The sequence below is a fragment of the Nothobranchius furzeri genome, chromosome 4 (assembly GCF_043380555.1).
Source record: "Nothobranchius furzeri strain GRZ-AD chromosome 4, NfurGRZ-RIMD1, whole genome shotgun sequence".
In the NCBI taxonomy this organism is placed as follows: domain Eukaryota; kingdom Metazoa; phylum Chordata; class Actinopteri; order Cyprinodontiformes; family Nothobranchiidae; genus Nothobranchius; species Nothobranchius furzeri.
In genome coordinates this window covers 81,618,262-81,646,126 of record NC_091744.1, presented here as the reverse complement: position 1 = coordinate 81,646,126, position 27,865 = coordinate 81,618,262, and the positions used below count along the sequence as shown (strand labels likewise).

The window sequence follows — 27,865 nt, the reverse complement described above, 5'->3', positions numbered from 1 at the left end:
TGATACATATTTACTCATGAAGACAAAAACGACCTTTAGTCTGAAGTTGACTCCTACCTGAAACTTCTTGTTCCACATAATTGTAAATAAAATGAGAATTTTTTTACCTGTTAACACCTGTAACAGGTGAAGCGACCCGCCATGGCTGAACAAACACTGACCCCTAGTGGCTCAGAGGCAGAATACACACACGCTCATCTTTTACGAACATGCCGAGGTTAAATGTCATCCCAGCCAGAGTGACATCACCTCCAAACAGCATTTAGTTTCTCATCTTTACATTAACATTAATATGATGTAAGTGAATTAAACTTACATATAAAGTTTTGTTTAACCAATTCTCAGTCAGAGGTTAGCAGTTACACCTGCAGGCAGGTGAGTTTCTCCATTCTGAGTGGAACATTTTCACATCTATTTTAGCACAAAAACAAATTACACGTGGAAACATTTCTGTGGCAGACTTCCTGACTTCAGTTTAATTTAAAATATTCTTTCCCTGTCTGAAAGAGAGCTCTTCTGTTGTAGAACAGGAGAAACATACAGGGACAGGTTACCCTGGTCACCCACATTAACCTCTGACAGCAGCTTTAACATTGTTAATCTTGGTTCTGCAGTTTAAACAATAAACTTAGATAATTTGTTGGCAATCAGATTATTGCAAAGTTGGCACAGTTTAAGGAATTAGCTGAATTCCTCTAGATTAACCTGCATCAGAGCAGGTAACCAGTCCAACCTGTTGCCATGGAGATGGAGCCAACTCCAGCTTTCTCGACACAGACACCTGACCTTCAGCCCTGTAAACTGCTGATTCTGGCTGGAGCTTTTTGTTTCTTCTTTCCATCTGGAGTTCCTTCTGTTAGCCAGACACTGAACAACAGGAACACCGGCTAACAAGGGTTTCCTCTGGAATAATGTGTTATTACTCACAACAACATGTGAACTGTAAATCTTTTATTTGAACTATATACAAAAAAATAATAATCTATATACAATAATTATTTACAAATTTCTTCTAGCCGAGCAACAACCCGGACAGCGCGTTCAGGTCCCGCATGTACGGGTTGTCGCTCAGGATGCGATCTATGCGCTGCCTCTGCTCAGGGAAAATGTCGTACAGTTTTCCCTTCAGCTCCGACGTCTCCTCCGGCGATCTCTGGGGTGGAGGAGAGGGCGACAGGGAGGGCGAGCGGCCAGGCAGGTGCCACTCTGGGGGGCCAGAGTGGGGCCGGTGCTGCTGGGAAGGAGGCCGGAAGTCTGTGAGCTGCAGGGGTTGGGGAGCGGCTGGGGGCCTCCTGGGGGAGGGAGGGGGACACAAGCAGGTGAAACGGAGAACAGGAGATTTGCTGCAACACAACCCACAGGTGTGTGAGCCTCTGCAGGCTCAGGTATACACACCTGTTGACTTTAGTGAGGAAGACATCCAGGTGAGGCCCATGCTTCCCAAGTGGATCATCAGGAATCATAAAGAGATCCCCAACAAAAGTAAACTGAAGCAGCCTGTTGAGAAGCAAAATGGGACGAATTTAAATGATTATAGACAGAAGAGCCCAGGTGAAGCACCTGAACCAGCCGTCTCAGGTTTGTTCATATGGATGAGTGGGAAACAGGACCATTTTCAGCTGAATGATCTCATCCCGGTGGGATTATGGGGTAATTTGTTTTTGATCACGCAGAGTCTTTAAATTAGACTACATAAATTTATGATTCATATTTTGTCTGTTTTATAGTCGGTTAAGAATTAGAGAACAAGACTGTTCACTAACCTGGAAAACCAAGAAATCCTAAAAAGCAGGCTGACACTCAGCTAAAGATTCTCAGGAATTCCCTCTCAGTGACGTTCGATTTATAATCTAAAATCTGCAGGTTCAGCAGATTAAAACGAGTTTAAACCAGGAATTAGTCAGCGGCTACATCACATGACCAGAGGAAGCCCGACAGGTGTTCCTGAGGCAGGTTTCAGGTGTTGCCGAGAGGCAGGCTCACCAACAGGGGGCGACAAACATTCTTCTGATTAAAAATGAACAAACATCTTTTTGTTGTTGCAGCCTTCCAGATTTGTTCTTGGTGGTGTTTTGGTTTCTAACTTTTATGATTGTTTGATTCAATCATTTATGAAAATGACTCAGCAGGAAGCCTCAGACCGGCGGTGTGTTTTTCTCTTTATGTAGATTAGTTTCAACGGTGCTCATTTCATTCATAAAGCAAAGAATACATCACATGATGGCCGTGATGTAATAAACACTGGTATTAGCGATGGGTACTGAATTCAGTACTTTTTAAGGTACCGACCGAATTCCATAGTACCGACTGAGCACCGATTCACGTCATTTCAAACGGTGCCTCGTTTCGGTACCCGTCCTTCATGAGAACTTGCTTAGACAGCTGCGCATGCGCAAGAGCGTTACGTCGTCGGTCCCTGCGAGCGTGTTGTAAACAGAGCAGCATGGTAGAAAGAACGCACGCTTGGGTCCACTTCACTAAATGTGATGGGTAACTGGGTGATGATGAAACCAGCGACAACGATCTAAGTGAGACATCCTCATCTTAATCTGCTCCGGTAGGTAAATAAAATGTTTAAGATAACGTTAGCTTGATATGTTAGCTTCCGTTCCGCTAATGGTGCGTTCGCTTTCTCCTCGGAACTCCGAATTTCCGACTAGAAGAACATGAACGCGCTCTAAAGTTTGGCTTCGCTTTACTAAATGCGACGGGTGATTGGGTGAAGATGAAAATCAAATGAAAAAAGACGGCAAAAGGAATGAAGATACACAGTAAATTTAGTTCACAGTAAAGATGTTTGCTTCAGTTTAATTATCAGCTTATAAAACTACAAGGACGATGTTAAAATACAAACAGTTGTGTGTTATTTATCGTGATATTTATCAAATATGGTTATATATTGAGAAAATATATATTTAACTATAAAAGAGAATTAAAATATTAAACACCCAAAAGTATCTAAAATTGGTACCGTTAAGTACCGGTATCGATTCCTACCGGGAATTAGTACCGAATCGATTCAAATGTCAAAGGTACCCATCCCTAACTGGTATAAAACTCTTCTGGTTGTTGTGAAAACTCAAATATAAAAGAAACTGGAACGTTAAATGTGTTGTTTGGTTTTGGTTGAACCTGTGGAGATGTGACATCCAAACTAACCAGAAGACGGGATCTCTGCATACGTTACAAACCTTTCCTGGATTATGTGGCGCCAGGAGACAGAGGTGTCCACAAAGTCCCTCAGGTTGTCGTTCGTCACGATGACACCATCTGTTTTGTCAGCCAGGTGGAGCAGGAACCTGGCAGAAGGGAAAATGAGAGGGTGTGTTTGGATTAGGCACTCAGGAATTCCCTACAACTCAAAAGGTCAGAGGTCAGCTCCGCGGATCACAGGGAAGTTTGGGACTGAACAGATTCAAGGTCAAAAATATCTAAAAGTTATTCAGCATTCATCTAAACACAGTTTAAACTTCCAGATTTTCCTGTGATGTTCCAAACGGATCCCGACCAGCTGTTAAATCAGCAGCTCCGTGTTCACCTTTACCTCACCTGTACAGGTATAAAGGAGGATTAGGATTGGGGTGTTTACCTGTCGTCATGGGAGGATATCCTTTGCCCGCATACTTCCCTGGAAGGAGTAAAGGAAAGAAGTCCCAGGTCTTCCAGCTTGTTCAAGAAATGTTGTTCTGAAGGAAAAACGACAAACTTTCATCAGAAATATGAGAAAGACATCCCAACATATTTTTCCCAGTAAATAAAATTAGTATCCATCCACAAAGCCTGCTTTGTACCCTAAAATATATACATTTATGCAAGTGCTAAATATTGCTAAGCTAAACAATGATTATAAATGAAGTTGCTCATTTAACACAAACACAACCCACTGACTATAAAGTGAGACAAACCATCACCAACACAGACCTTTCTGGCTGCGTTAAGCTAATTATGGAGCTGGGATCATGGGAGGCTGCATACACGACGAACACGAATACAGCAGTCAGTGACGGGCAGCCTGCTGTGTGTCTGAGTGTCATCCTTTTGTACAATTCTCTGATTTATCATAAAGGTTTCAGACAGGAGAGCAGCCGCAGAACAGACCGTGTGCAGCCGGCGTACCTGTAGAGAGTCGGTCTCTCTTCTGACGCCACTGAGGGACGAACACCGTGATCTCCCTGTGTCCTCGTCTCCAGAACGTCTCCACGGCCAGCGCGATGCCACGACACGAGAAGAAGCGATGGAGTCCGTGGCTGCAGACACAAAAACAGACAGACCTTAACGCTCCTGTTGGGTAACTTTTAATCTGAGCATAACTGTTGGCTGCAGATGAAAAACCCAATCAGGAATAAAGCCTTCTTTAATGAACTGGAATGTTTCAGGGGCTGTGCTGCAGCGTCTGCAGCCGTGATGCAATCCGAGAGCATTCGGGGGGGAAACACGCAACAGTGATGCAAGATCAGCTTTTATTAGCCTCCACAGAACTTCCAAATGCACGATGCAAAACATCAGCTGACACAAACTGTTGCTGGTGACGTGCACGACCCTGCCGCGCACGTCAGACAGCTATAGGTAGGGCAGAAAAACCACAGAATGACACAAACAACAAACAGCAGCAGAGGAGAAACTCCCCTCCAGCCGCGGCTCCGCTGAGCAGGAAGCTGCAGATAAGACTTTTGGTTGTGATTGAGTCTATCGCGCACATCTGGATTCACACGCATCGCCTGCATCTGCAGCTCTTCTGTCGCTCTGCAACAGTGGGGGTCAGGGGGCCGCTGCCCAGGGTAAAACTGCTGCGGTCTTTTAGCACCAAATTTTCTGGATTCATTTATTTATTAAAACCAGCAGAAACAAACCCCGCGTGGTGATTGCGTTGTTGTATCTGCTGTTTTCAGACCCAGGCAATCACTGAGCTGACCCTAAACAGGTCCATATGATCGGGGGGAGGTCAAAGGTCATCCTGCAGTGGTTTCTCTCCTTTATTTTGATGTTGTATCATTTTGCTTTGAGAAAACAAATTAATTAGTTAATTAGTACTAGCCGTTTCCGGAAATCTTAAACGTTTTGCAGCACACAAACTACACACAACTCTCTACAGGAAGCCTTTTGTTAGTGTAATGGAAAATAAGAGTAATGAGGGCTAAATAAATTGCTTTACAAGCTATTTATTTCTATTCTCATTACTTGTGACCACTAGCTGTAATACTCTGATTATAGAATATCACCTTGCTTGGTCTTAGGATGATTAATTAGAAGGTTCTAGGATTCTTTTAATTATTAAGGGATCGTTCACACTTCGTTTATGATTCAAGAACCAGTCAGTGTTTGTAAACAAATAAGAATTTATTTTACAAACAATTAAGACTTTGACAAATGGTTTAAACTATTATCCTGTGAGGGGATGGAACTAAAAGATGGGTGTCTGAAAACTATATGTGAATATGAGATGATGAATCAGAATCTCTGTAACTTCAGAGAGGTGCGTTCTGAATAAAAGAATTTGGTTTGCATCTAAACTATAAAGTTGCTATTATCAGAACCACATGCAGACGCTATCTCGTTGTGTCTACCTCACCCATTTGGAGACCCTGATTGGATCAGAGATGTCCAGGAGCCGACGACCCCACTGCACCTGGTTCGTAGAGAAACCTTGATGCCAACAAATCAGTCCTCAGATGCCTCCGGGTCACAACGATAGATGAATGGAACCAAGCGTCTTAAAATCAACTCCGAAGGAGTTGGAGTCAGCTTTGTTCTGCAGGAAAACTATCTTGTTGTTCAGCTTCGCAGGTGCAAAAAGCTTTAAGGTTTTGACAGCGTGCTAAAATCTTTCTGAGCTAGAGATCTGCTAAGAGATGGCCAGTCTCCAGCTTTCTCTCCCCATTGCCAAGAAAGCAAAGCGGCTGGTTTATATACCCGCTGTTATCTATTACCAAACTTACCAAGAATCTCAGAAACACGCTCTGAGACGCAGAGTCTCGGAGTCTAGGGACAAAGTTAGTTATGTGTCATGCATTCATAATTTTAGCCTTACTTCTTGTCTGGTGTAATGAGCAGACGGTGATGACCACATCTTGTAAACATACTAAACCATCATTGAATACAGATTCCTGAACATTTCATTGCTTAATTATACATGGCAATGTAATGATTTTTAATCATAAAATCTTCTTTCTTCAATGATTATTTAGAATTATAAAATGATTACTTTAACTATGAAATCATCTTTCTTCTGGGAATAAAGATTTATCTAAAACCGTTCTCTTGTGAAGGAACCTTGGGGAAAGGAATGCTACTGTTCATCTTTATTAACGGATGAAGCTGCGCTCAGCTGATGAAGTCATCTGATTAAAATGCTGAGTTGTGCAGACTCAGACTCCTGACAAGGGAAAATACAGCAGGACATGTAGTAGCCAGGGTTATTTGCTCGGGCTGCATATGGCCTGTGGGATCTTTAAAATCAGTCCATTTCGTGACGTTACATTAGCGATCAAATTCAAAACAGAAACGTAGCTGAAGCTAAATATTCTGTGAGGACTGCATAATAAATAATAACATTTTCCAACATGAAGCTGCTTCTGCACCTGGACGTTGTGATGGCGGCATCAGCGTGTGGACACATTTAAATGGCGGCTCGCTTTCAGTTTCAGTGACATGCAGCAGGATCGTATTTTAGCTTCTGATTTTGGGAAGTTCCCACTGAAAGAGACAGTGCAATAATTTATGCAATCGCATTAAAATCGGTGTGAAACTTAACCCGAGGAGGGAAAACATTTCAGAGCTGATTTACATAAAAACTTTACATAGACTTCTGCTGGGTGTGGACGTGTTCTGGAGGCTGCAAACTCCCCATAATAAACACAATTACTGTAGAGCATTACAGGTTTTACTGTTGTACAGGTGCTGGGCATAAAAATCATGATAAAGTTGATTTATTTCAGTAATCCTGTTCCAACTTGTATATTAGATTAATTCATCATACAGAATAATATATTTCAAATGTTTATTTCTGACAAGTAATGAAAATCCCATATTCAGTATCTCAGAATATTATACTATCTATTAAGACCAACGGAAAAAGGAATTTGAGAGATGTTGACCAACTGAAAAGTACGAGCATGTACAGCACTCGGTGTTTGGCCTGGATTACCGCAGTCTGTGGCACTGCTCAGGAGTTATGAGAGCCCATGTTGCTCTGATAGTGGCCTTCAGCTCATCTGAATTGTTGGGTCTGGTGTGTTGCATCTTCCTCTCCACAAAACCCCACAGATTTTCTATGGGGTTAGGGTTAGGCCAGTTCACTGGCCAATCAAGAACAGGGAGACCATGGTCCTTAAACTAGGTGCAGGCGCCAAGTCCTGTTGGAGAATGAAATCTGCATCTCCATAAAAGTGGTCAGCAGCAGGAAGCATGAAGTGCTCTAAAACTTCCTGGTAGACGGCTGCGTTGACCTTGGACAATGGACCAGGGGTCACCCACCTGGTGCCCTGTAACAGAATGAAATGACTGTTTTCCACCAAAAGTCATTTGCCCCCTCTCCTCTGACACAGAACTAGTCTGCATGAGATATGGCCTCAAGGTCTCATGCATTTGCTTATAAACTGCTTTCTTTCCAGCTCAAGAGAAGATTGAAGAAAGGACTCTCTCCTTTTAATAAATCAAAGAACTCTATTTTAATAAAACTAATCAAACAAAGTGTTAGTCAATAATAAGATGTGACCAATCTGTGAAATCAAAATATTAATTACTTTATTATAACCCTATAGAATATAATAAGTAATATAACTTTAAATGTTTCCACTAGGACTGATCACACATAGCGTCAAGACATGACACATTGCTTTACTGATCCAATCAGAATCTGCCAGATCTGACGGAGGCGTGGTTTCGGTGGAGTTTGGTAAATCTGTCATCTTTTCATTCGACCATAAACCAAAACATCCGAAGTATAAAACTATGCCCACGTCATCTTTAACGCCAGTTCAAAGCGTTCTAGAGAAGTTGTCGGAGTGGCCAATCCGTAACTTTCCTCTTCAACCAAAAGAACCAACGACAAGCTGGATAAAATCTGTTGCTGTTCCACCTGCTGCAACAGTTCCTTTCAGAATAAAAGCTGAACCATCACGACCCAGGTTTGAGTCTCATTAGATGCCAAAAAAACTGTCATGACCCGGGAGTATCTCAAGACGGGTGGTCGGCTGCCGCGGCTGCTTCTACGGGCTTCGGCTCCATGAGGTCAAGCTGGACCTTTACACCTCCTGATTTAGACGAGGACTTCCGCTAAGGCAGTGTTTCCCTTACATAGACGTAGCCGTGGCGGTCCGCCACAGCTGAAATCCCACCGCCACGCCTACAACATCCCAAGTTTTATTGATTGATTTTTTTTTTGCGCCGTTTCCCAAAGAAGCAGCGGGAACTACTCTGTTGTTGCTTGTGATCACAGCCGGCAGGAAGCAAGGAGGAGGAGGCAGGGCAGGGTGGTTACAGCTAGGGATGAGCGTACGGATAAAGCATTTTTGACGAATACGAGCATGAAACGAGTGTAAAACTCGTAAATATCTATAATCGTGCTGAAGGAAAATCCTCATTGGGTAACTTACTGTCTTCACGCTCTGTGATTGGCCAGTCACATAGAGCGCCCGCCCCTCCCTACACACAAAACTCTGCTGCCGTGAGCTCAGTCATCTCGGCCCAGGCATCCACGCGCACACACAGACAGCGACTTTTTCACTCGTAGCACTCAGCTTCAGCTCAAACTGTACGACTTCCTCGCGGGGCAGATCTTACGAGCCATGTGCTCACACTGTACGTCTGGTAGCAACACGTCGGACCTAAAAATATGCTAAAAATAGCAGTTTTTACACAACACGTCAGACTTTTTTGTCTTGTTTTGCCCGTTGTCCTTCGGGAGTGCTGCAGGAGGACACACAGGGATTCATGGGGGTTGGATGAGGAAAACGAAATAAAGAAAGTAAATCTGTGTTTTGTGATCAGTTTAATTTGACATGAACACGACAAACACGCTTTCTTGACAATCCTTGTCACTGTGTGTAAAAAAAAAACGTGTAGAAATAAAAACAAACAACGTGTTATTTGGGAAATAGCGGGTGAGCGGTGTTGATGCATGATTGCACATGCGCCTTGAGCGGTTCTGGTACTTTTCGGGTTGCAGCCGCTCGCTGCGCCGCTTCAACAGTGCGATACCCTCACGAGGAACGAGCAAAATATCAAACACTCCAGAAGTCCGTGCGAGCTCACGATTGCTGATCGGTAGCTGGTCACATGGTGTTAATCGCCTCTCGTAACCCCCTGTACACTACACGACGCTCGGCGCAAAACTCGCCCCGATCTCGTGGATTCTTGTGCGAGTGGAAAATCGGCTCAAAAAGTGAAAACGTCGCACAGTGTACGCCCAGCTTAACGGATCTCTCTGTGCATTCTTCACAGTCTCTCACGTTTCTTTGGTACTCCCTACGTTTTCTTCAGCTCGCCTCTTTTTCAGTTCAATATTTAAAGTTACTTTTTTCATAACGTACGTGGGGCATTTGACAAGACAGAGCTGAAAACGGCTCGTGCATGCGTCGGTCACTGCCTCCGCTCCGGTCGGGTTTTTTAAAATTATTTTAACTCTCTCTGCCTCTCTATCGCTCTCTCACACACACCTTAATCAACATTGTTTTGTTTAACTGTGTGTGGGAAAAATGCCAAAAACGTTAGGAAAAAATCAGTTTAATCAAATTAAAATAAAATGGTTCTCGTATTTCATATTTGCTAGTTCCTACTGCATGAGTTCAGATGCATTAATTCATGCACTTAAATATTAATGTTCTGATTTTACCGAAAAACTTGTTCTGTAATACTTTACTATTGTGATAAAAAATATTTAATCTCAATTCTGAGGCTGCTCTGTAAATAGTTTTCAAATAAACAATAGTTTATAAATAAACAACTTCTGATCAATCCATATCAATTTCAGATTTAAAATAATGTATTGATGTAAACCAAACCCACTAATTTCCAAATAATAAATAAGCATTCATCTGTGTATCTCCTTTGATCCGCATTAGTGATGTTTTCAGCACCAGTGAAGCAAAGAAACAGATTCCTGAGTTTATGTTAGTAATTTTATTCATTAGGTGCATCTGACCTGTTCTATTTTTCTCTGAAATGAGATCAAATCAGTGCTTCTATGGGATGTCTCCTCTCTGCAATAGAAAATTTTACTTTATTATAACGTTCACTGCAATGCATCTTGATGTTCTTAACAAATAAATTAAATCAAAGATATTGGTCAATATGCCAAATATGTAAATTTGTGTTTCAGTCATTTTTATACTGGCTTAAAAATACTTCATTAAGTCTACTAAGCAGGGGTGTAGAACGTTTTTAATAGGGCCAGCCCAGTAATAATTAAGAGGGCAGAAAGTCAAATAAAGGGGGGCAAAAGGAGATGTTTTTCCAGACGCCAAGAAAAATTAAATGCCAAATCCCTCCTGCAAAGTGTGTCACTGAGAGTTTAAAACAGAAATTATTCTTGTGCAAATATTGGTGTATTCACCTTTAAAACTAGTTATTAAAATGCAGCAGTTGCTGGATTGGTGCAGTTCCACCACCATCACAGCTGGAAAAATTCCTAGGGGAAACACTAAGGGTACGTAGACCGACAAATGGCGTTGAATGTGTTTATGAATCTCCTAACCAAAGCTTAGCGCGAAGACATCACCTTCAATTCCCATCAGAAGTAATCGCTTCTTCGGATTTGCTGGTTCTGAGCAACATTCCACATTACAACATTCTCCGTCTCATTCATCTTAATTACACCATACACTTAGTGTTAAAGTTAGTCTAGTTTAATTTGTTTAGTAGTAAATCTTTAAACTTTTAAACTTGACTCTCTCTCTTCTGTTGTCTGAGTGAATACGAAGCTGTTATCTAATCCCTGCAATAAAAAGTTCCAATCTTCTGGTTAAAATAACCCAACAGATCCATGAGATTGATTTCATATTTTCTATGGAATCCTACGTCTTATGGCTTATTAAATAACATGTAATTTAAATCATTACAGCCCCCAGGAACCATACATGGTGCTCACAGGCCATTTCCCCAAAAATCTGCTGCCCTTTATTTTGATTACAAGTGTATTCACACAGAATTAAAAATATGATTGTCTTTAAAAACATTAAAATATGCTTATTATGCATGAAGTTTAGGTCAACTTTGATCTATTCTAGTTCAAAGGTCACTTTTGCATCAACCAGTGGTAGCCCTTCGTGTGGCTCAGTACCCATGGAGTAGCTCTCAGCTCCACTAAGGTTGGTGACCCCTGCAATGGACCATCAGCAGCACGACACGGCACCTCAACTATCACTGACTGTGGAAACTTTACACTGGATTCTGTGCCTCCTTCTGACGCCGTCTGGTTCTAGTGGCTTGACACAAGGACTGCGACAGCTTGCACACGTCTGTGTGTGGTGGTTGTTGAAGCACCGACTCCAGCTGCAGTCCACCCTTTGCGAGTCTCCTCCACATTAATGAATCCTCTCCAGGGTGCAGTTATCCCTGTTGATTGTACACTTTTTTCTACCACATCTACCCTTCACCTCTATTAATGTGCACGGACACAGCCCTGTGAACAGCCAGCCTCTTTAGCAACGACCTTTTGTGTCAAGGCCTCCTGGTGCAAGGCGTTAATGGTCGTCCTCTGGACAACTGTCCAGTCAGCAGTCTTCCCATGACTGTATAGCCTACAGAATTAGACTGAGAGACCATTTAAAGGCTTCTGCAGGGGTTTGAGTTAATGATAAATTAATCCTGATGTCCCGATGTTCCTGTTTCATGACCAGCACCTAGAGCTGAAACAACTAATCGATTTAATCGATTATAATCGATTATTAAAATAGTTAACAACTTTTTTAGTCATCGATTAGTTGTTTAATAATCATATTTTACCGCATAAAGTCTATTTTTTACCACAATCTGACATCGGTTACAATCTGTTAAATTTGCCGCCAGTGTGTGGCAGTAATGAGCCACTGATCTACCAGTGGGGCCGTAGAAGAAGAAATTAGCCAATAAGTGCCCTCGGTTTTCATGACGTATCACGTTACTGACGCGCATCTTGCTGTGAGAGATGGCGGATCAACAACAAATACGGAAGAAAAATAGAAGCGACAAAACAAGAGAAACCCCGGACAAAAACCTCACGAGTATGGGAGCACTTCACTAGATGCCTTGAAAAGACCGGTGACCTACAAAATATGCAAAAACCATGGCACGACAGAAGCACGACGTCCCTAAGTGAACATTTGAGACGAAAACGTGGGGGCTGATGCAGCAGAGGAATGTCCGGTAAGTAACAGAAAATAAACAAGCTAACGCAGATCACATTTGGGACTTAGTGTTAGCTGAGTTCGTTATAGTGGATGTTAAACATGTTTTTTTTTTTTTTTGCCGCGTCAGTTTACGGTGTTCTACTTCTGATTGACTAGATGCAATCGTGAATCTCCTCCGTGTTGTGAATCATGCTCTTGCCAAATTTAGCACGTCTGTTTATAAGAATGTTCTCGTTAAGAGAAAAACGGCACAAACCCATAACTATGTTCCTCATTCAAAAAAGGACAACTCCGCGGAGAAAAATATACAGACGAGCTGTGTCCAGGTGAATATAACGCGGCATAGTTGTACGCTTTCAATTTTTAAATACAGGAGAAATTCAGAAAGTCCTTTTTTTAACTATTAAAAGGCTGTTGTTTTACTATCTAACGCTGTAAAACGCCTCACAACACATTTTTGTCAAAATAAATGATCACTGTATTGTTAATTAATTCAAATAATGTAATATTGATTTAGTGTTGTAGTGTGTGTGCTGCTTTATTTTATATGTGTACTTAATTCAGTTTATTTGTGTTTCTTATGCAGAAAAAAACAAGCAACGATGGACAACTACATGGGGAACAAGACACTCACCCCCAGCAATGCATACCACTTACAAACTCTATTCCAGATTCTACATTATTTTTTATGGAATTTACCTCTTATATTTTGATGCCAAAAAATTATTCTGGACTGATATTTTGCACTGTTTAGCTCATTTTACACTGCTGACTGTGGTCATGTGCAATAAAATAGATTGCAGTCAACTGCACAATTCTCTTATGTTTTTCTTTTTCTTAACTGAAATGTATTCATCACTTGTATAGGTTAAATAGCTAAACAATAACAAACCGATTAATCGAAAAAATAATCGACAGATTAATCGATTATGAAAATAATCGTTAGTTGCAGCCTTACCAGTACCTGTATAAATGTTCTACTACTATTATGGGCCATTCCCATCTATACCTGGTCGGTCCGGCCCGGATAGCATAGCTTGCTTACATATCTTGGTGGCCTGCCTTTTTTCAGGGTGCAACGAGACTGTTTTTCAGCCCTCTTTCTGATGTGGTCTGCTTCAGGCTGACCAGGGCCAACACACTCGCTGCTGACAGCAAATTTCAGAATCAGAATCAGAAGTTTTTATTGCCATATGTGTGACAAGTCACAACATTAGGAAATTGCTGTGGTATTTTGGTGCAGAAGGTAAGATAGAAAAAAAATTAAGAGATAAGCAAATATAAGAACTAATAAAACACTCATGATAAAATTATTAATGTAAAAAGTGGCAAGAATTAGAGAAGCAGCTATCTACTCCGTGTAGGTATTTATCTGAGTATTTGTTGAATGGTTCAAGCACAGCATCGGGTCACGTGACGGGGACCAATCAACTTGAGTGGGCTGCCCTAGGATTTTCATTCAAAAGTCCAACTGCAGAGGGGAAGAAACTGTTTTTGTGGCGAGAGGTTCTGGTCCGAATGGATCTGAGCCTTCTGCCAGATGGGAGCGAGTCGAAGAGACTGTGTCCAGGGTGAGACGAGTCAGCTATTATCCGACCTGCACGCCTCAATGTCCTAGAGGTGTACAGATCTTGAATGGAGGGGAGTTTGCAGCCAATGACCTTCTCTGCAGAGCGCACGACACACTGCAGCCTCTTCTTGTCCCTGGTGGTAGCTCCAGCGTACCACACGGTGATGGAGGAGGTGAGGATGGACTCGATGATAGCGGTGTAGAATTGCCTCATTGACTGTGGTGATAGGTTGAATTTTTTCAACTGCCTCAGGAAGTTCATCCTCTGCTGGGCCTTTTTTCTGATGGTGGGCTTCCATTTGAGGTCCTGGGTGATGGTGGTGCCCAGGAAGCGACATGAGTCCACCATCGTGATGGGAGTGTCAGACAGGTTTAAGGGGGGGATGGGGTGTGTGTGTGTTTCCTAAAGTCCACAACAACCTCCGCTGTCTTCTGGGTGTTTAGCACCAGGTTGTTGTGGCTGCACCAGGACACCAGCCGTTCAGCCTCCATTCTGTAAGCGGACTCATCCCCATTAGAGATGAGTCCGATGATGGTGGTGTCGTCAGCAAACTTAATTAGTTTGACAGACTCATGCTTGGAGGTGCAGCTGTTGGTGTACAGGGAGAAGAGCAGAGGGGCAAGAACACAGCCCTGTGGTGAGCCGGTGCTGATGGTCCGTTAGTCCGAGACATTCTTCCCCAGCCTGACTTGTTGTTTCCTGTCTGTCAGGAAGTCAGTGATCCACCTGCAGATGGGGTCAGACACGTTCATCTGGGGCATTTTGTCTTGGAGGAGGTCTGGCAGGATTGTGATGAATGCAGAGCTGAAGTCCACGAACAATACCCTGGCGTAGGTACCTGGGGAGTCCAGATGCTGCAGGATGAATTGTAGAGCCATGTTGATTGCGTCATCTACAGACCTGTTTGCTCTGTATGCAAACCACAGGGGGTCGGGGGGGGGGGGGGGCTGTGAGGGTCTTGAGGTGGGGGAGAACTTGGTGCTCAAATGACTTCATGACCACAGATGTCAGAGCCACAGGTCTGTAGTCATTTAGTCCAGTGATTCTTGGTTTCTTGGGGACAGGGACTATGGTGGAGATCTTGAAGCAGGCTGGCACATGAGATTCCTCCAGTCAGGAGTTGAAGATGCTCTTAAACACTGGGGCCAGCTCTTCAGCACAGTGCTTTAGAGTGGCAGGAGCCAAGCCATCAGGGCCCGGGGCTTTTCATGTGTTAAGAGACCTGAACTGCTTCTTTACATCTGCTTCATGAATGTGTAGATTGTGGTGGAGGTGTGTGATGTGAACACCTCATGAGTGGGGGGTGAGGGGGAGGGTGATGAAGGTAAATTCCACAGTGATGGCTCTGTAGTGGGGAGTGGCTGACCAATGTCTCTACTGTTGGGGCTGGACGAGGAGCGAGGCCTGCCTGATGGCTCATCAAACCGACAATCTAAATTGTTTAGGTTGTTTGCCAAGAGCAGATTATCGGTGGAGGCGGAGGTTCTGGGTTTGTAGTTGGTGATGTTCCTGAAACTTTTCCACACAGAGGTTGGGTCGTTTTCAGAGATTTGCTGCTGCATTTTGTCATGATGCTGGTGTTTTGCTTTGACCAATTCTTTGCTGAGCCTGTATTTAGGGTCTCTGTAGGAGTCCTTGTCCCCCCTTTTTAATGCATCTCTCTTTTCTAACCACAGCTGTTTGAGTTTAGGGGTAAACCAGGCTTTGTCATTGTTATAACTCACCCTGGTGTGTGATGGTATGATGCTGTCCTGACAGAAGTGGATGTAGGAGGTGACGGTAAATTTACACCTTTCATTACAGCAAGCCTCTGATTGGTGGGTCAAATCAGCCCACATGGGCTTAAGGCATGCTCATTTCATTATCATTCATTATCATGCTGATTACCCAGAAGCTGAAAGTGTCTCGAACTGCATTCCTTGCATACCTAAGCAAGGATGTGTGGAATCAACCGGGCCAGGCTGGGGCCGACTGGGGCTATCCGGGCAGGGCCGACCAGGTACAGATGGGAATGGCCCATTATACTGCTTTTGTAGATTATATATAATTAAAATGATATTTAGTGGTTAGATAATAATTCAGTTTTAAAAACGGGATATTTTAGGTTTTAAAGAGACAACAACAGCAGCAGAATTAAATAAATAAACAGATCAGAATTATATTATTTCGTCCTGTGGGATTTTGTGAGTCAGAGACAAGTTTTTTACGGCACCTTCTGGTTGAGATGAAGAAAACAAAAACGGAAGTGGTTTGACAAGCAAGGAGTCAGGGTAGGGTGATGGAGGAGGAAGGCTGTAGGTAGGGTTGTCACGGTATGAAAATGTAACCTCACGGTTATTGTGACCAAAATTATCACGGTTTTCGGTATTATCGCGGTATTTTTTAAACGGTGTTGCATATGTTCAGAAAGCATTGATAGTCCTGTTCTACACAAACTGAAATAGTTCTGAAAAGGTTTAACAGTGTTTATTAAACCTAAAATAACACAAAGCCTTAGCAAAAGTGCAACTTTTCACAAGTAAAGGAACAAATAGCTTCTTTTTCTGGAACATGTTACAGTAGTCAGTGCAGGTTTAAATGATACAAATCCAAACATTCAAAACATAAACAATATGTAAACAAATCAAAGAAACACCACTTGTTTTCTCATATACTTGTTTTCTTCATCATCAAAATGAAAATCTAAAACTCCAGTCCACACTTGACTTGAGCACTGTACAAGTCAACCTTAAAAAAATATGTATTTAAAATAAATAGCCACTTTAAACAAATTACTAAAATAACTACTACACTATGTAATCAAATCCAAATGTTCAAGTATAAATAGCATTGAATAAGTAAACAAATCAATGACAAGGAACTAATTGTATATTTCTCTTCATCATCAACAAATAAGATGCTTCATCCAGCAACAGGGTGTCCGTGACACGGTTTAAATGCTGGCAGAGGACGCTGCGGCTGCAGTATATAGTGACTCGTTGTATTCTCCCTCAATCAAAAGTCCTCGCGTCATGCATTTAAGCTAAAATGCTAATGTTAACTTACCTTGCACTGGCTGTAGAGACGTGGGTGATGGTCACGCAGATGTGCCATTAGATTCGAAGTGTTGCTGCCTTTTGCAGACACTTGTTTCCTGCACGTTCTGCAAACGGGATAGCCGTCTTCTATTAACTGTCCCTCAGCATTTTTCAGAAATCCAAAATATGCCCATACTTCCGATTTAGTCTTCTTTGAGGGCTGATGGATGTCCTGGGCGCTGCCGTCTCCTCCTTCTCCTTCGGCCATTATTTCAGCTTCAAAGTTTTGGTTGCAAACTAAAAAGTGCGTGTGCGCGGGAACTTCAGCAGAAGCGACGGTGGCTGGTAAGGGTCACCGCGCCTAAACCGCGGTCGCGGTAAACCCACCGAGATAATTTAGTTTTTTAAAAACTGGACGGTTGTTTTTATTGTCAACTTTTTTACCGGGGTTTACCGCTATACCGGTTACCGTGACAACCCTAGCTGTAGGAATAAACCAGGGAAGAAAAACAGATATACAAAAAGAGGTCTTGCTGCTCTTCCTCACAAACGTCTGGAGAAAAGAAGAGCTTCAGATTTCTAGAAATGATGTTTTCTTCTCAGAAACGCCTCCGTATGACACGCCCACGCATCAATATTATGAATCTACTACAGCTTTTGCTCTGCCGGCACACGTACAGTCATGCTCCAAGGTGATGTGTCACGCAACCAGGGTTGTAGCCGAAACCTGCACACTGCACAGCTGGTTTGTATGGGGTGTGTGTGTGTGTGTGTGGGGGGGGGGGGGGACCTTAATGTGTGATGGTGTTGATGGGAAGAGTGGTAGCTCCTTAGTAAAAAGGAAAAAGGTTTTACTGCAGCTTTGGGAAATGACAATAGACAAATCACAGGTTTGATTTGTCATCAGATGAGTTACAACCTCAGCAAACTCAAAAGTCTCAGACATAAAAAAACAGCTGTTCATCTGCTTTCATGACCCACTACAAGCAGGATCTTTACACGGTATTGTTATTAAAACCCAAACGTTTAATCTTAATAAAACTGACTGTGCATTTGATCTCTGACTAGTTTCAACATCATGCATAACTGCAACACGCAAAAAATAAGATAAGATGGATCCAGATGCTTTTCTAAGAGCCAAGAGTCCAGAAGGTTTTACAGGAAACAAAACTCCATAACGCCACCAGAGTAGATAATCCACGAGTTAAACCCTACTGAACAGCTTTATCGTGTTAGCAGCAGCTGATAACACAAACATGAGCTCATCCTCGGGGCTGAAAGCAGCTTCTGCAGGAACAACATGGCAGCTCCTCACCAGACCCAAGTATCTAAACGTAGCCAAACGTAAAGCATCAAGCATTCATTTCTTTGATTTGGGACGCCAACAGCTCACCAACGCTGATGACATCATCACCTGATGCATAAACCAGAGACCAAATTCAAGGAAACGGGAATCCAGAATAACGTAAGATTCCAGAACCAGAGTGGTGTAGGGATGGGTACCTTTGACATTTGAATCGATTCGGTACTAATTCCCGGTACCTAGGAATCGATACCGGTACCTAACGGAACCAATTTTCGATACTTTTGAGTATTTAATATATTAATTCTCTTTTATAATTAAATATATATTTTTCCCAATATATAACCATATTTGATAAATATCACGATAAATAACATACAACTGTTTGTATTTTAACATCGTCCTTGTAGTTTTATAAGCTGGTAATTAAACTGAAGCAAACATCTTTACTGTGAACTAAATTTACTGTGTATCTTCATTCCTTTTGCTGTCTTTTTTCATTTGATTTTTCCTACTGGGAAGTTAGAATTTCTGAGGAGAAAGCGAACGCACCATTAGCTGATAACAATGGTGGCAATGGAAGCTAACATATCAAGCTAACGTTATCTTAAACAGTTTATTTAGCTGCTGGAGCAGATTAAAATGATGATGCCTCACACTTAGATCGTTGTCGCTGGTTTCATCTTCACCCAATCACCCGTCGCATTTAGTAAAGTGAAGCCAAACTTTAGAGCGCGTTCATGTTCTAGTCGGAAATTCGGAGTTCCGAGGAGAAAGCGAACGCACCATTAGCGAAACGGAAGCTAACATATCAAGCTAACGTTATCTTAAACATTTTATTTACCTACCGGAGCAGATTAAGATGAGGATGTCTCACTTAGATTGTTGTCGCTGGTTTCATCATCACCCAGTTACCCATCACATTTAGTGAAGTGGACCCAAGCGTTAGCGTGCGTTCTTTCTACCATGCCGCTCTGTTTACAACTCGCTCGCAGCGACCGACGACATAACGCTCTTGCGCATGTGCAGCTGTCTTGGCAAGTTCTCGTTATGAAGGACGGGTACCGAAACGAGGCACCGTTTCAAACGACGTGAATCGGTGCTCGGTCAGTACTATGGAATTCGGTCGGTACCTTAAAAAGTACCGAATTCGGTACCCAACCCTAGGGTGGTGTGTGTGTGTGTGTGATAAACTCACGCCATCGCCACGTTGCTGCCATCTATAATAATGTGCCTCAGTCCCAGAATTCCAGGCTCGTTCGGCAGGTTCAAGGCGAAGGGAGTCCTCAGTGACTGGTGAAAACGGGCCAAACCAGTAACCGGTGGGGCGGGGGGCTCTTTCGCAGGAGGGTTCCCAGCCCCGCCCCCCTGAAAACCAGCATGGCCGATGGTCTGATAGGTGGGGGCTCGGCTGATGGGCTGAGCTGCCTGAGGTGGTGGAAGAAGCAGAAACGATAACGTGACTTGAGTTTGTGAATCAGAACGAAAGGTGTCCAAACCCTCGCGGTGCGTGGGCGCTGTTCTCAGCTCGCTAATCTAAAGTCTGGATGTGCAAAAAGAGGAGCGATACTACTCAGAATGACTGCAATATAAAGAAAAACAAAACAATGTCAGTGCAGAGGCTGTGTCAGCGTTAACCCATTCCTGGGTTAGCTGAGTGACGTCTACCCACCAGAACCTTCCTTTTATCAGAAAAAAACACCAAAAACATCAGTTTAGTTTTTTGTTTGGAACCAGTTACATTTCCTGTCTGGAGATTTGACCAAAACAACCAGAAGCTTCAGCGAGCAGGAAGCCAGAGCAGAGAGCCATCACTCGGATACTCACACTGGGGGTCGAAGCCAAAGAGGCATCAGCAGCAGTCGGCCATTGAGGCGTGCTGCGCAGCGCCGTCAAGCTCTCAACCTTCACCGGTCCTCCCAGAGTCTGAGTCCCAAACCGACACAAGAAGTCCCTCTGTGTGACTCCGCCCCCTCCCCGTGCCAGGTAGTCTGTCCGGGATCCCGACTGCGTGCTGTCACACGGCGTCACAGTCATGATCAGCGATGTTCTGCCATCTGCTTTGGTGCTGGAGGGGGTGGCGTCTTCGTCGTCATCGATGGTGATGATATCACTGTGTCGTGCTCCTCCTTGAGCGCTGGAGCTCCTCTTGATGGTGATGGCCTGAAATGAGTTTTATGTTGAATTAATGTGTGAAACATGGTGCTTGTGATCCTAAATACTGCGGGAATGTAACTTTTATGAAGTTTTTCCCACCAAAGCTTCCCGATTTCATAGAACTATTCAGGAATAGGATGGAACAAGTGCATAGGTTCCTTATAGAACAGGAACGATGATGTGGGAAGCTGAAGAGGAACACGGATACCTGCTGAGTGCTCCTCTCGCTGCCGCTGCACTGCCTCCGGTGACCCAACCCTTTGCTTCCCTGGCTGGGCTTTATGTTCTCCTTGGACGTCCCTGGGTCATCCAACGTCCTCCCGAGCTCACGCTCCTTCTCTCTGAAGCGCGAGACCATGGAGGAGGCGGCGGCGGCGGAGGAGGTGCATAAAGAGTTTAATTGTCTCTCTTTTCCACCTCCTTTCAAATCCATCTCACAACGTTTGGTTTCCTCCACGATCTTCTCCAGAAGGAGAAAAGTGTCTTCCGTTTGTCCCGTCTCCTTGACGACCCGTTCCACCACGTCCTGCTGGTACCCCATGGTTCTGGAAAACAAAGGTTTGGCATCTCTACTCGTGTTTGATATGAACCTGATCAGATAACTGCAGACATCCCGGTGACCACCCCGGTTTCTAACCGGCAACCCAAAACCGAATCAGACTTTTACCTGAAGAAGTTGACCAAGCAGCGCAGGTTCGTTTCTGGGCTGACGGCCTCTCCGTCCTCAGAGTTGCTTTCACTGGACTCCAGCGTAATCTGAGCGGACATCGTGTTTGCTTTTGCTGACGAGGCAGAGGGGGTTTTGGACCTACAGCTGCTACTGCCGCCCCCCCGCCCGTCCCTGTCTCTCTGACGCTCCCTCGCCATCCTCTCAGGCGACTCCTCCTTTCGTTCCAGGGAGTATTGTCTCTTTGTGTCCCGGGTTTCGCTCTCAGAAGAGCGCCGCTTGTGTGAGGGCCGAGTGCCATTGAGCAGAACGGCTTCAGGGCCCAACCCGACCCCCCCTGGTGCTTTCCCTCCTCCAGACGCCAGCATGACTCCTTTCTCGTCGAAGCTGGTGCCCAGGATACGGTTGGAGAGCTCCGTGACCGGGGTGCTGCTCTGGGAGCGGTCCTGGTCGGCCTCCGTCGAGCTGGGAAGGAGCGCCTGGTTGATCCAAGCAGAACACAAACATCCCAGGAGTCAATCTAACAAACACGACACCATCTGCTTGATGTTTCAGTCTCAAGTTCGAGGTTTAAGCTAAAGAAGAAAACATATTTGAACTAAAATGTTTTTTTTTTGTTCAGATAAACAAATAAACAGTGTTTCTAACAAACTGGAAGCCTGTATCTCACAGAGATGTGACTGCTCAGGGTTTCCCTTACATAGGCGTAGCCGTGGCGGCCCGCCACGGCTGAAATCCCACCGCCACACCTAAAAGATCCCAAGTTTTTTTTTTTTTTTTTGCGCTGTTTCCCGAAGAAGCAGCGGGAAGTACTATGTTGTCGCTTGTGATCACAGCTGGCGGGCAGCAAGGAGGAGCAGGCAGGACAAGGTGAAGTTACAGCATAAGTTACTGAGTTTAAAATTAGAAAGGTAGCAGTGGATATAATGCTTTTTGGTGTACATGTTTCGATAGCATTAAGATAAATGAGTGTTGACGATCTTGACAGGGTTTCCTCCAGTGCTTATTAGGCCAGATTTTCCTCCCCCCACCAGGCTAAGCATCACTTATTCATGTACAATTTATTTATTTTTTCATGTCTGACTTTAACCGCATCTAATACTGTATTACGGCGTGAGCGCAACAGCGACAACTTAAGATCGATGTGTGAGCAGCCTGAGAGGTCGGGTGTTTTCATCTGAACCCTTAAAACCTCCAGCAGGCTACGCTGCACTATTGACGTGTTAGCGCGCGGCGCTAACAACTTAGCGACGTGGCATGTCTCTGAGAAAGCGTAAAAACACGTTGGATGCTTCTTCTGAAGCGGGAAAATAACGCTTCTTCTTAAGCAGAGCACGACGTCGCTTCAGCTCGTTCACGGCCGAGCCAGACTGAGCTCGATAACAATGACCCAGCACAGCCACTGGGTCGTTGGAGCTGCCCCGTGACTGCCTGATGGAAAACCAGCGGGTTTCATCAGACTCGTAGTTTCTTGTTTTTGCTGGGGACCCCCGGTATTTTACCGCTCCCTCCTGCAGTCTTCCCCTATTAACATTTAAAATGATTCTGTAAATTCGTGTATCAATAGAAAAAATCTCTGCCTCTACCAGCTGCAGTAAATGCAGTCTCCAAATAATAAACAAGAGGTGCATTCATCTGTGTATCTCCTTTGATCCGCATTAGTGATATTCTCAGCACCAGAACAGTGAAGCAAAGAAAGAATCCTGAGTTTGTTAGTAATTTTATTTATTAGGTGCATCTGACCTGTTCTATTTTTCTCTGAAATGAGATCAAATCAGTGCTTCTATGGGTTGTCTCCAATCTGCACTGGAAAATTTTACTTTATTTAGAGACGTGTCATAATCCCCCCCCCCCCGCCACAGCTGGAAAAATTCCTAGGGGACCCACTGCTGCTGGAAACAAATAAAAAACTACTGATCAACATCAGACTATCAGGAGTCCGCCAGGAGCCGGGAGGCTCTGCGGCTGATACATAGCTGCGTTACATTAGGAAGAAAAGGTGCAAACGTTGGTTGAAAAGGTAGATAACGTTGTGTTTTTATGGTTGTTTGACAGTATCTGCTGTAGAGGCATGATCTAGGGATGGAGTCTGAAGAAAGGCGGTTGGACCTTGGAAGTGTGGTTATTTTTTGTAGGTAGCTTGCTAGAGAGACTCGTCTAGAATCCTTTGAATTTGATAAGTGTGAGAAATGAAGATGACTCTGGAGTGAGCTGAACTCCTGCAGCCCAGACAGAAATGGAACGCAGCACCAAGTCACGAGTGGAAACACTCCCACGTTCGTAAATCAGCTCTGAAAGCAGCTAGCACTGTCGCTACAGAAAACAGGAGTGTTAGATAATCATGCCCACCCACCAGAGGAGGTGTGATTGTGCTGCCGGGGTTGTGCACCAGCCCCAGTAGCTCCTCCTTTAGCGCACTGGGCAGCAGCAGCAGCTCCATGGTGTATTTATCGTCTCTCTCCTCTACGAAGGACTTGAACGCTCGTTTCACGGTGGATTCTCTGTCGCTCGGCAGACTTTTCTTCTCCTGAACAGAAAGCACAAACACAGATGTGTCGGATCGAGAGATTTGCTTATTGGACGGTGGCGCCAGAGCTCAGCAGCCTCGTCGGTGCACCCCTACGGCAGCTGTGGCTACATTGCAGCTCACCACACACCAGAATGTGTGTGTGTGAATGGGTGGATGACTGTGTTGTGAAGCGCTTTGGGGGGTTGTGAACCCTAGAAGGTGTTATACAAATACAGACCATTTCCATTAAAAACCACGTTTACATAAAAATCAATGACGCGAGTGCTGAACATCATTTGTGATTATTTGAGCGATCTGTAGGTTTTAGTCTCACCTGGAATAAAGCAACAAACTGCTGAACTCTGCTCTGAGCCATCACAACCGGCTCGGCTCGGCCCAGCAGCCACAGGCGACCCGGCTCCGGCACAAGAACCTCTGCGCTCGTGTCGCGCACGAGTCTGTCCAGGAAGAGGCCTCTGGTGCCGGCGAAGATGCAGTGCATGTCCACCGGGTAGCGCTCCACTTTCTGCAGCTCTGGGTCACACAGCCCTCGAACGTACTCCTGCAGGGGAAGAAGATCCACTCTAGAAGCAACTACACAATCACACAGATTTTTCTGCTCCTGACTGAAGGCAGTCACAAAGTTACAACAGGTGTTGTTTGTGTCGGCCGGCTGACTTGTGCTAAAACAACAATTTTATTAGGTTTATTTACACAGATAACCATCTACAGCAGCAGCTAACTATAGATCCTCATCCAGTGGGAACTTCTTCATTTTTCAACGGGAGTAACTGTGTAACGTGAACCTGATAGCAGTCTAAATGTTTATAAAACAACACCAGCTACATCAGGTGTCAAACCAGCGTCAGCTGAGTAGTCATAATCTTATGGGCGATGGTGTGGCTACATACACATTGCTCAGACACTAAAGCACAAGTTATAAAGCTGTTGTTTAATCTTTCCTAAAAGTGTCTTTTTCTGATTATAACCTGAAAATTGTTTATGTTTTAATTTGCAACCCAGCCAATAGGATGATTCATGGTCGTGATGGGAACCATAAACAACCCAAACTGGTCGCTTCTCCAACCACATTTCAGTCTTGCTTGACTGGCAGAGCCTGGAACAGCTGGTAAAGGGGACGTAAGAGCGAGACTCGTGACTCCAGATGCAGAAGTGTGAAATTTTATCATCAATGGGAAATCACACAAGAACAAATATCAAACACGCTGACTGGAACTGCGATTCTGGTTTTGGTGGCTGCTTTTACCCGAGCTAAGCACCTTTTACATTTGGTCCTGAGTCTACATCTTTGCTACTGCTGCGACCCACGAGTCCAGACCAATTTGGTGTGTGTGAGGTTTATAGAGCAGCTACAAGAACATTTAGCATCACAGTGGTTCCATATCCGTGCAGCGATCAGATGAATGACATCCTTACTTCCTATGTGGAGATCCCCCACTCTGAAGGCCCCTCAGAGAGGTCTTGTTGATGGTAAAAGCAGCTAGCTGGTTCGGTTAGAGCGAATACTTCATTCCTTTTCTTAACTCACTGGTTTCATCAAAAAATCTGGTGAAATCTAATCTCCAGTTTCTCTGAAACAACAACAGCTTTAGAATAGAAAATGACAAATAATCAAACTAATTAAAGTTTCACTTTCATATTTAAACTTTTCATCAAAACCTTAATTTCTTAAACTCTGAAGCTAGTTTGTTTCTAACTGATAAATAACCTTAAGCGCTGTAACAATGTGACAGAAATATATTATATTCTCTAAAGGGTTTTTAAGCTTTCCGGAACTGCGCTGCTCTGGGTGGCTGCATGTTGGAGTAGCTCTGTTGACTATATGTAAGTTTTGCCTTTTCTTGGGCATTTTTTCTTCTAGTTTCTCAAGAAACACTGTATTTTTCGGACACTTTTCTGTTTCTGTCAAACTTGGAGGATTTTTACTGCTATTTTTTTAAGCTTTTTTCACTTTTTGAGCATTTGTTATGATGCGTAACTATGGCAACGAGCTGGTTTACAATCGGGAGCAGCTGATTAACATTGGAAAGGCTGAAATAATACCTCATTTGAAGCCACAAATCCCAAATGAGCTAAAACGCAAGAAGCGTGGATGCAGAGCGTGAGCAAAACGGAGACAGAGAAAGAGGAAATTCAAACCATCTCTTCCATCGATCATAATGGGCAATGTGAGATCACTGGCCAACAAGATGGAGGAACTCCAAGCCCTTTCAAGGACTCAGCCAGAGTTTCGGCAGTTTCTGTACCGCTGGAGGAGATAATGCAAAGAAGGATTCTCCAGAGAATCAAGAAAATTATGGACAACCCTGAGCATTCTCTTCACAAGACTGTCCGACAACGGAAGAGACTTCTTCAGTTTCGCTGAAACACTGACCGCTACTGGAGATCCTTCCTGCCAACAGCCATTGTAATATACAATAACTCTTTGATGACTTGATTATTATTATTCTGAGCTACTACAGCAATCAATTTCCCTCTGGGATTAATAAATAAAATAAAGGAATTTTTTAATTGAATTGAATGCTTTAAACTGCAGTTGGTTCATAAACATACTGATTTACACAGATGTAGAGTCAAAGTAAATAAAATAATAAAATATCTTTACAGGTGTGTTTACAGATACGCTTGATCCAGTTCCTAATCAGCGTTTTCCTTCCCAGCAACCAGATTTATAATTTTATATTAATAATAAGAGCAAGTCAGTAGTCACCCCCTACCAGAATATTACTCCACTCCCACTTCCTGTTTGAAAAACGCAACAAATGCTGTTGCCTCGCAAACCGAGAGGGCGGAGCCGCTAACAAATACACACACACAGGCTCGCAATGACACTGTGACATCATATGGTACCAGCTATTGTCCTAGGGTGCCTCTTAGCCAATAGCGATGGCAGATTTAAATTCAAATGCAGTACAAAGTTTTTACCTGACAACGGCACAACACTGACAGTTTAAGGCATAAAAGTAAAATGTTAACTAAAATGCACTAAAGGGCCAAACTACTGACTACATGTGTCTGCCGCACGATTAGACACGCATTTATATAGTTTATCAGGGAAAAAAAGTTCATTTGGGGGTGACTTGCTCTTTAACCAGGTCTTTGGGATGAGTTCTTTCTCAAAGTTTGTGAATTCTGACTGTTTTATCCCCATCCAGCTCATTTGTGGGAATGTTTAATAACGCCACTAAACTGGAGTGTAAGACCCAAAGCAGAGTAATTAGGTCTTGCTTTTGATCAGCTCTGATAAGCTAAGTGTGTCTTTCTGGGAGAACAGATGAAGAAATGTTGGTGTCCTGTTGTGTAATCTGGTAAAGTTGAACTTGGTGTCATCGTTCATCTGTTCCTCAGGGAGGGCCCGATTCTGTTCGGGGCTTGAACGAATTTTAACTTGTTGTGAGATACTTTATGAGGACAGAAACGCAGGTAAGAGTGAAGAAGAGAGGCTCACCTTTGCCTTCGACACGTCGTCCCTGTTCCCCCGGAGCTGCAGCCATATCTGCCGCGATGTTTTGCTGCCGTGCGGCTGTCCTGTGTGGTCCAGCAGACCGATTATAGTAAAAGTCACTTCGAAAACATGCTCCACTCGAGGCTTGGCACATCTCATCTCCTCTTCTTTGTCCTCCGGGACCGTAAACTCGTCCACAGGGAGGGCCTCTGTCGGCTGTCTTCCGGCCGACGAATGGAGCCTGCTGGTGGGCTGCTCCGGGCACGCTAGCTCGGTGACTCGTCGCATACCAAGGAGGGGCCGCGTTGTTGACATTCCGCCTCTCGATGTGACCGCCGCTTGGGACGACGACTCCTCTAAATTCAGACCTCTCAGCTCTTCTCGTGGCTTTCAAGCGTTTTCATGTCTCCATTTGGGGTTTTAAAACAGGGAAGCAATGCGACGTTAACGGTTATGAGCCAGTCGCAGCTAGCTAGCGTTAAAATACTCGGAAGCTCAGTGTGACGCATGTAGAAAGTCCCACAGCAGACGTCATCAAAACACGACAGTCACTCGGTGTTGTGTCCAGAGATTATTATCAACCAGAGTTGTGAAAATCAAAACTTAACGCAATTGACCTACTTTATTGCGACATCCGCACCGTAGACCGAGATCGCTTGAGATGTAACAGTCTGTTTATCTTCACGTTTTTAAGGCCGAAGCAGGTTTCTGCTGGCTGAACAGCACCAGCCCGAGTTCAGCTGAGGAGAGGTGCCGCTCTGCCTCCTATTGGTTATTATAAAACCACATAAATGAACTATAAACCCATTCAAAATACTTTAGAAACATAAGATGAACAATTATTATGCA

General features: G+C 43.9%; 1 protein-coding gene and 1 long non-coding RNA gene across 2 annotated transcripts; one reads left to right on the top strand and one right to left on the bottom strand.

Annotated features, from left to right (window-relative positions):
- Nucleotides 1–936: 936 nt before the first annotated feature.
- Nucleotides 937–27,511, bottom strand: n4bp1 (nedd4 binding protein 1). Its single transcript, XM_015965134.3, has 12 exons — nucleotides 27,020–27,511; nucleotides 23,885–24,112; nucleotides 23,395–23,568; nucleotides 21,042–21,520; nucleotides 20,583–20,919; nucleotides 20,045–20,380; nucleotides 19,416–19,645; nucleotides 4,117–4,247; nucleotides 3,590–3,686; nucleotides 3,192–3,299; nucleotides 1,396–1,497; nucleotides 937–1,292 (listed from the first exon to the last, which is right to left on the bottom strand). The coding sequence occupies exons 1-12, from the start codon at nucleotides 27,329–27,331 to the stop codon at nucleotides 1,013–1,015; spliced, it is 2,814 nt and encodes a 937-aa protein (XP_015820620.3). The 5' UTR covers nucleotides 27,332–27,511; the 3' UTR covers nucleotides 937–1,012.
- LOC139069683 (uncharacterized) lies at nucleotides 12,218–13,141 on the top strand. The gene is made up of 2 exons (XR_011520377.1): nucleotides 12,218–12,342; nucleotides 12,913–13,141. It is a non-coding gene; the product is annotated as an uncharacterized lncRNA (long non-coding RNA).
- Nucleotides 27,512–27,865: the final 354 nt, after the last annotated feature.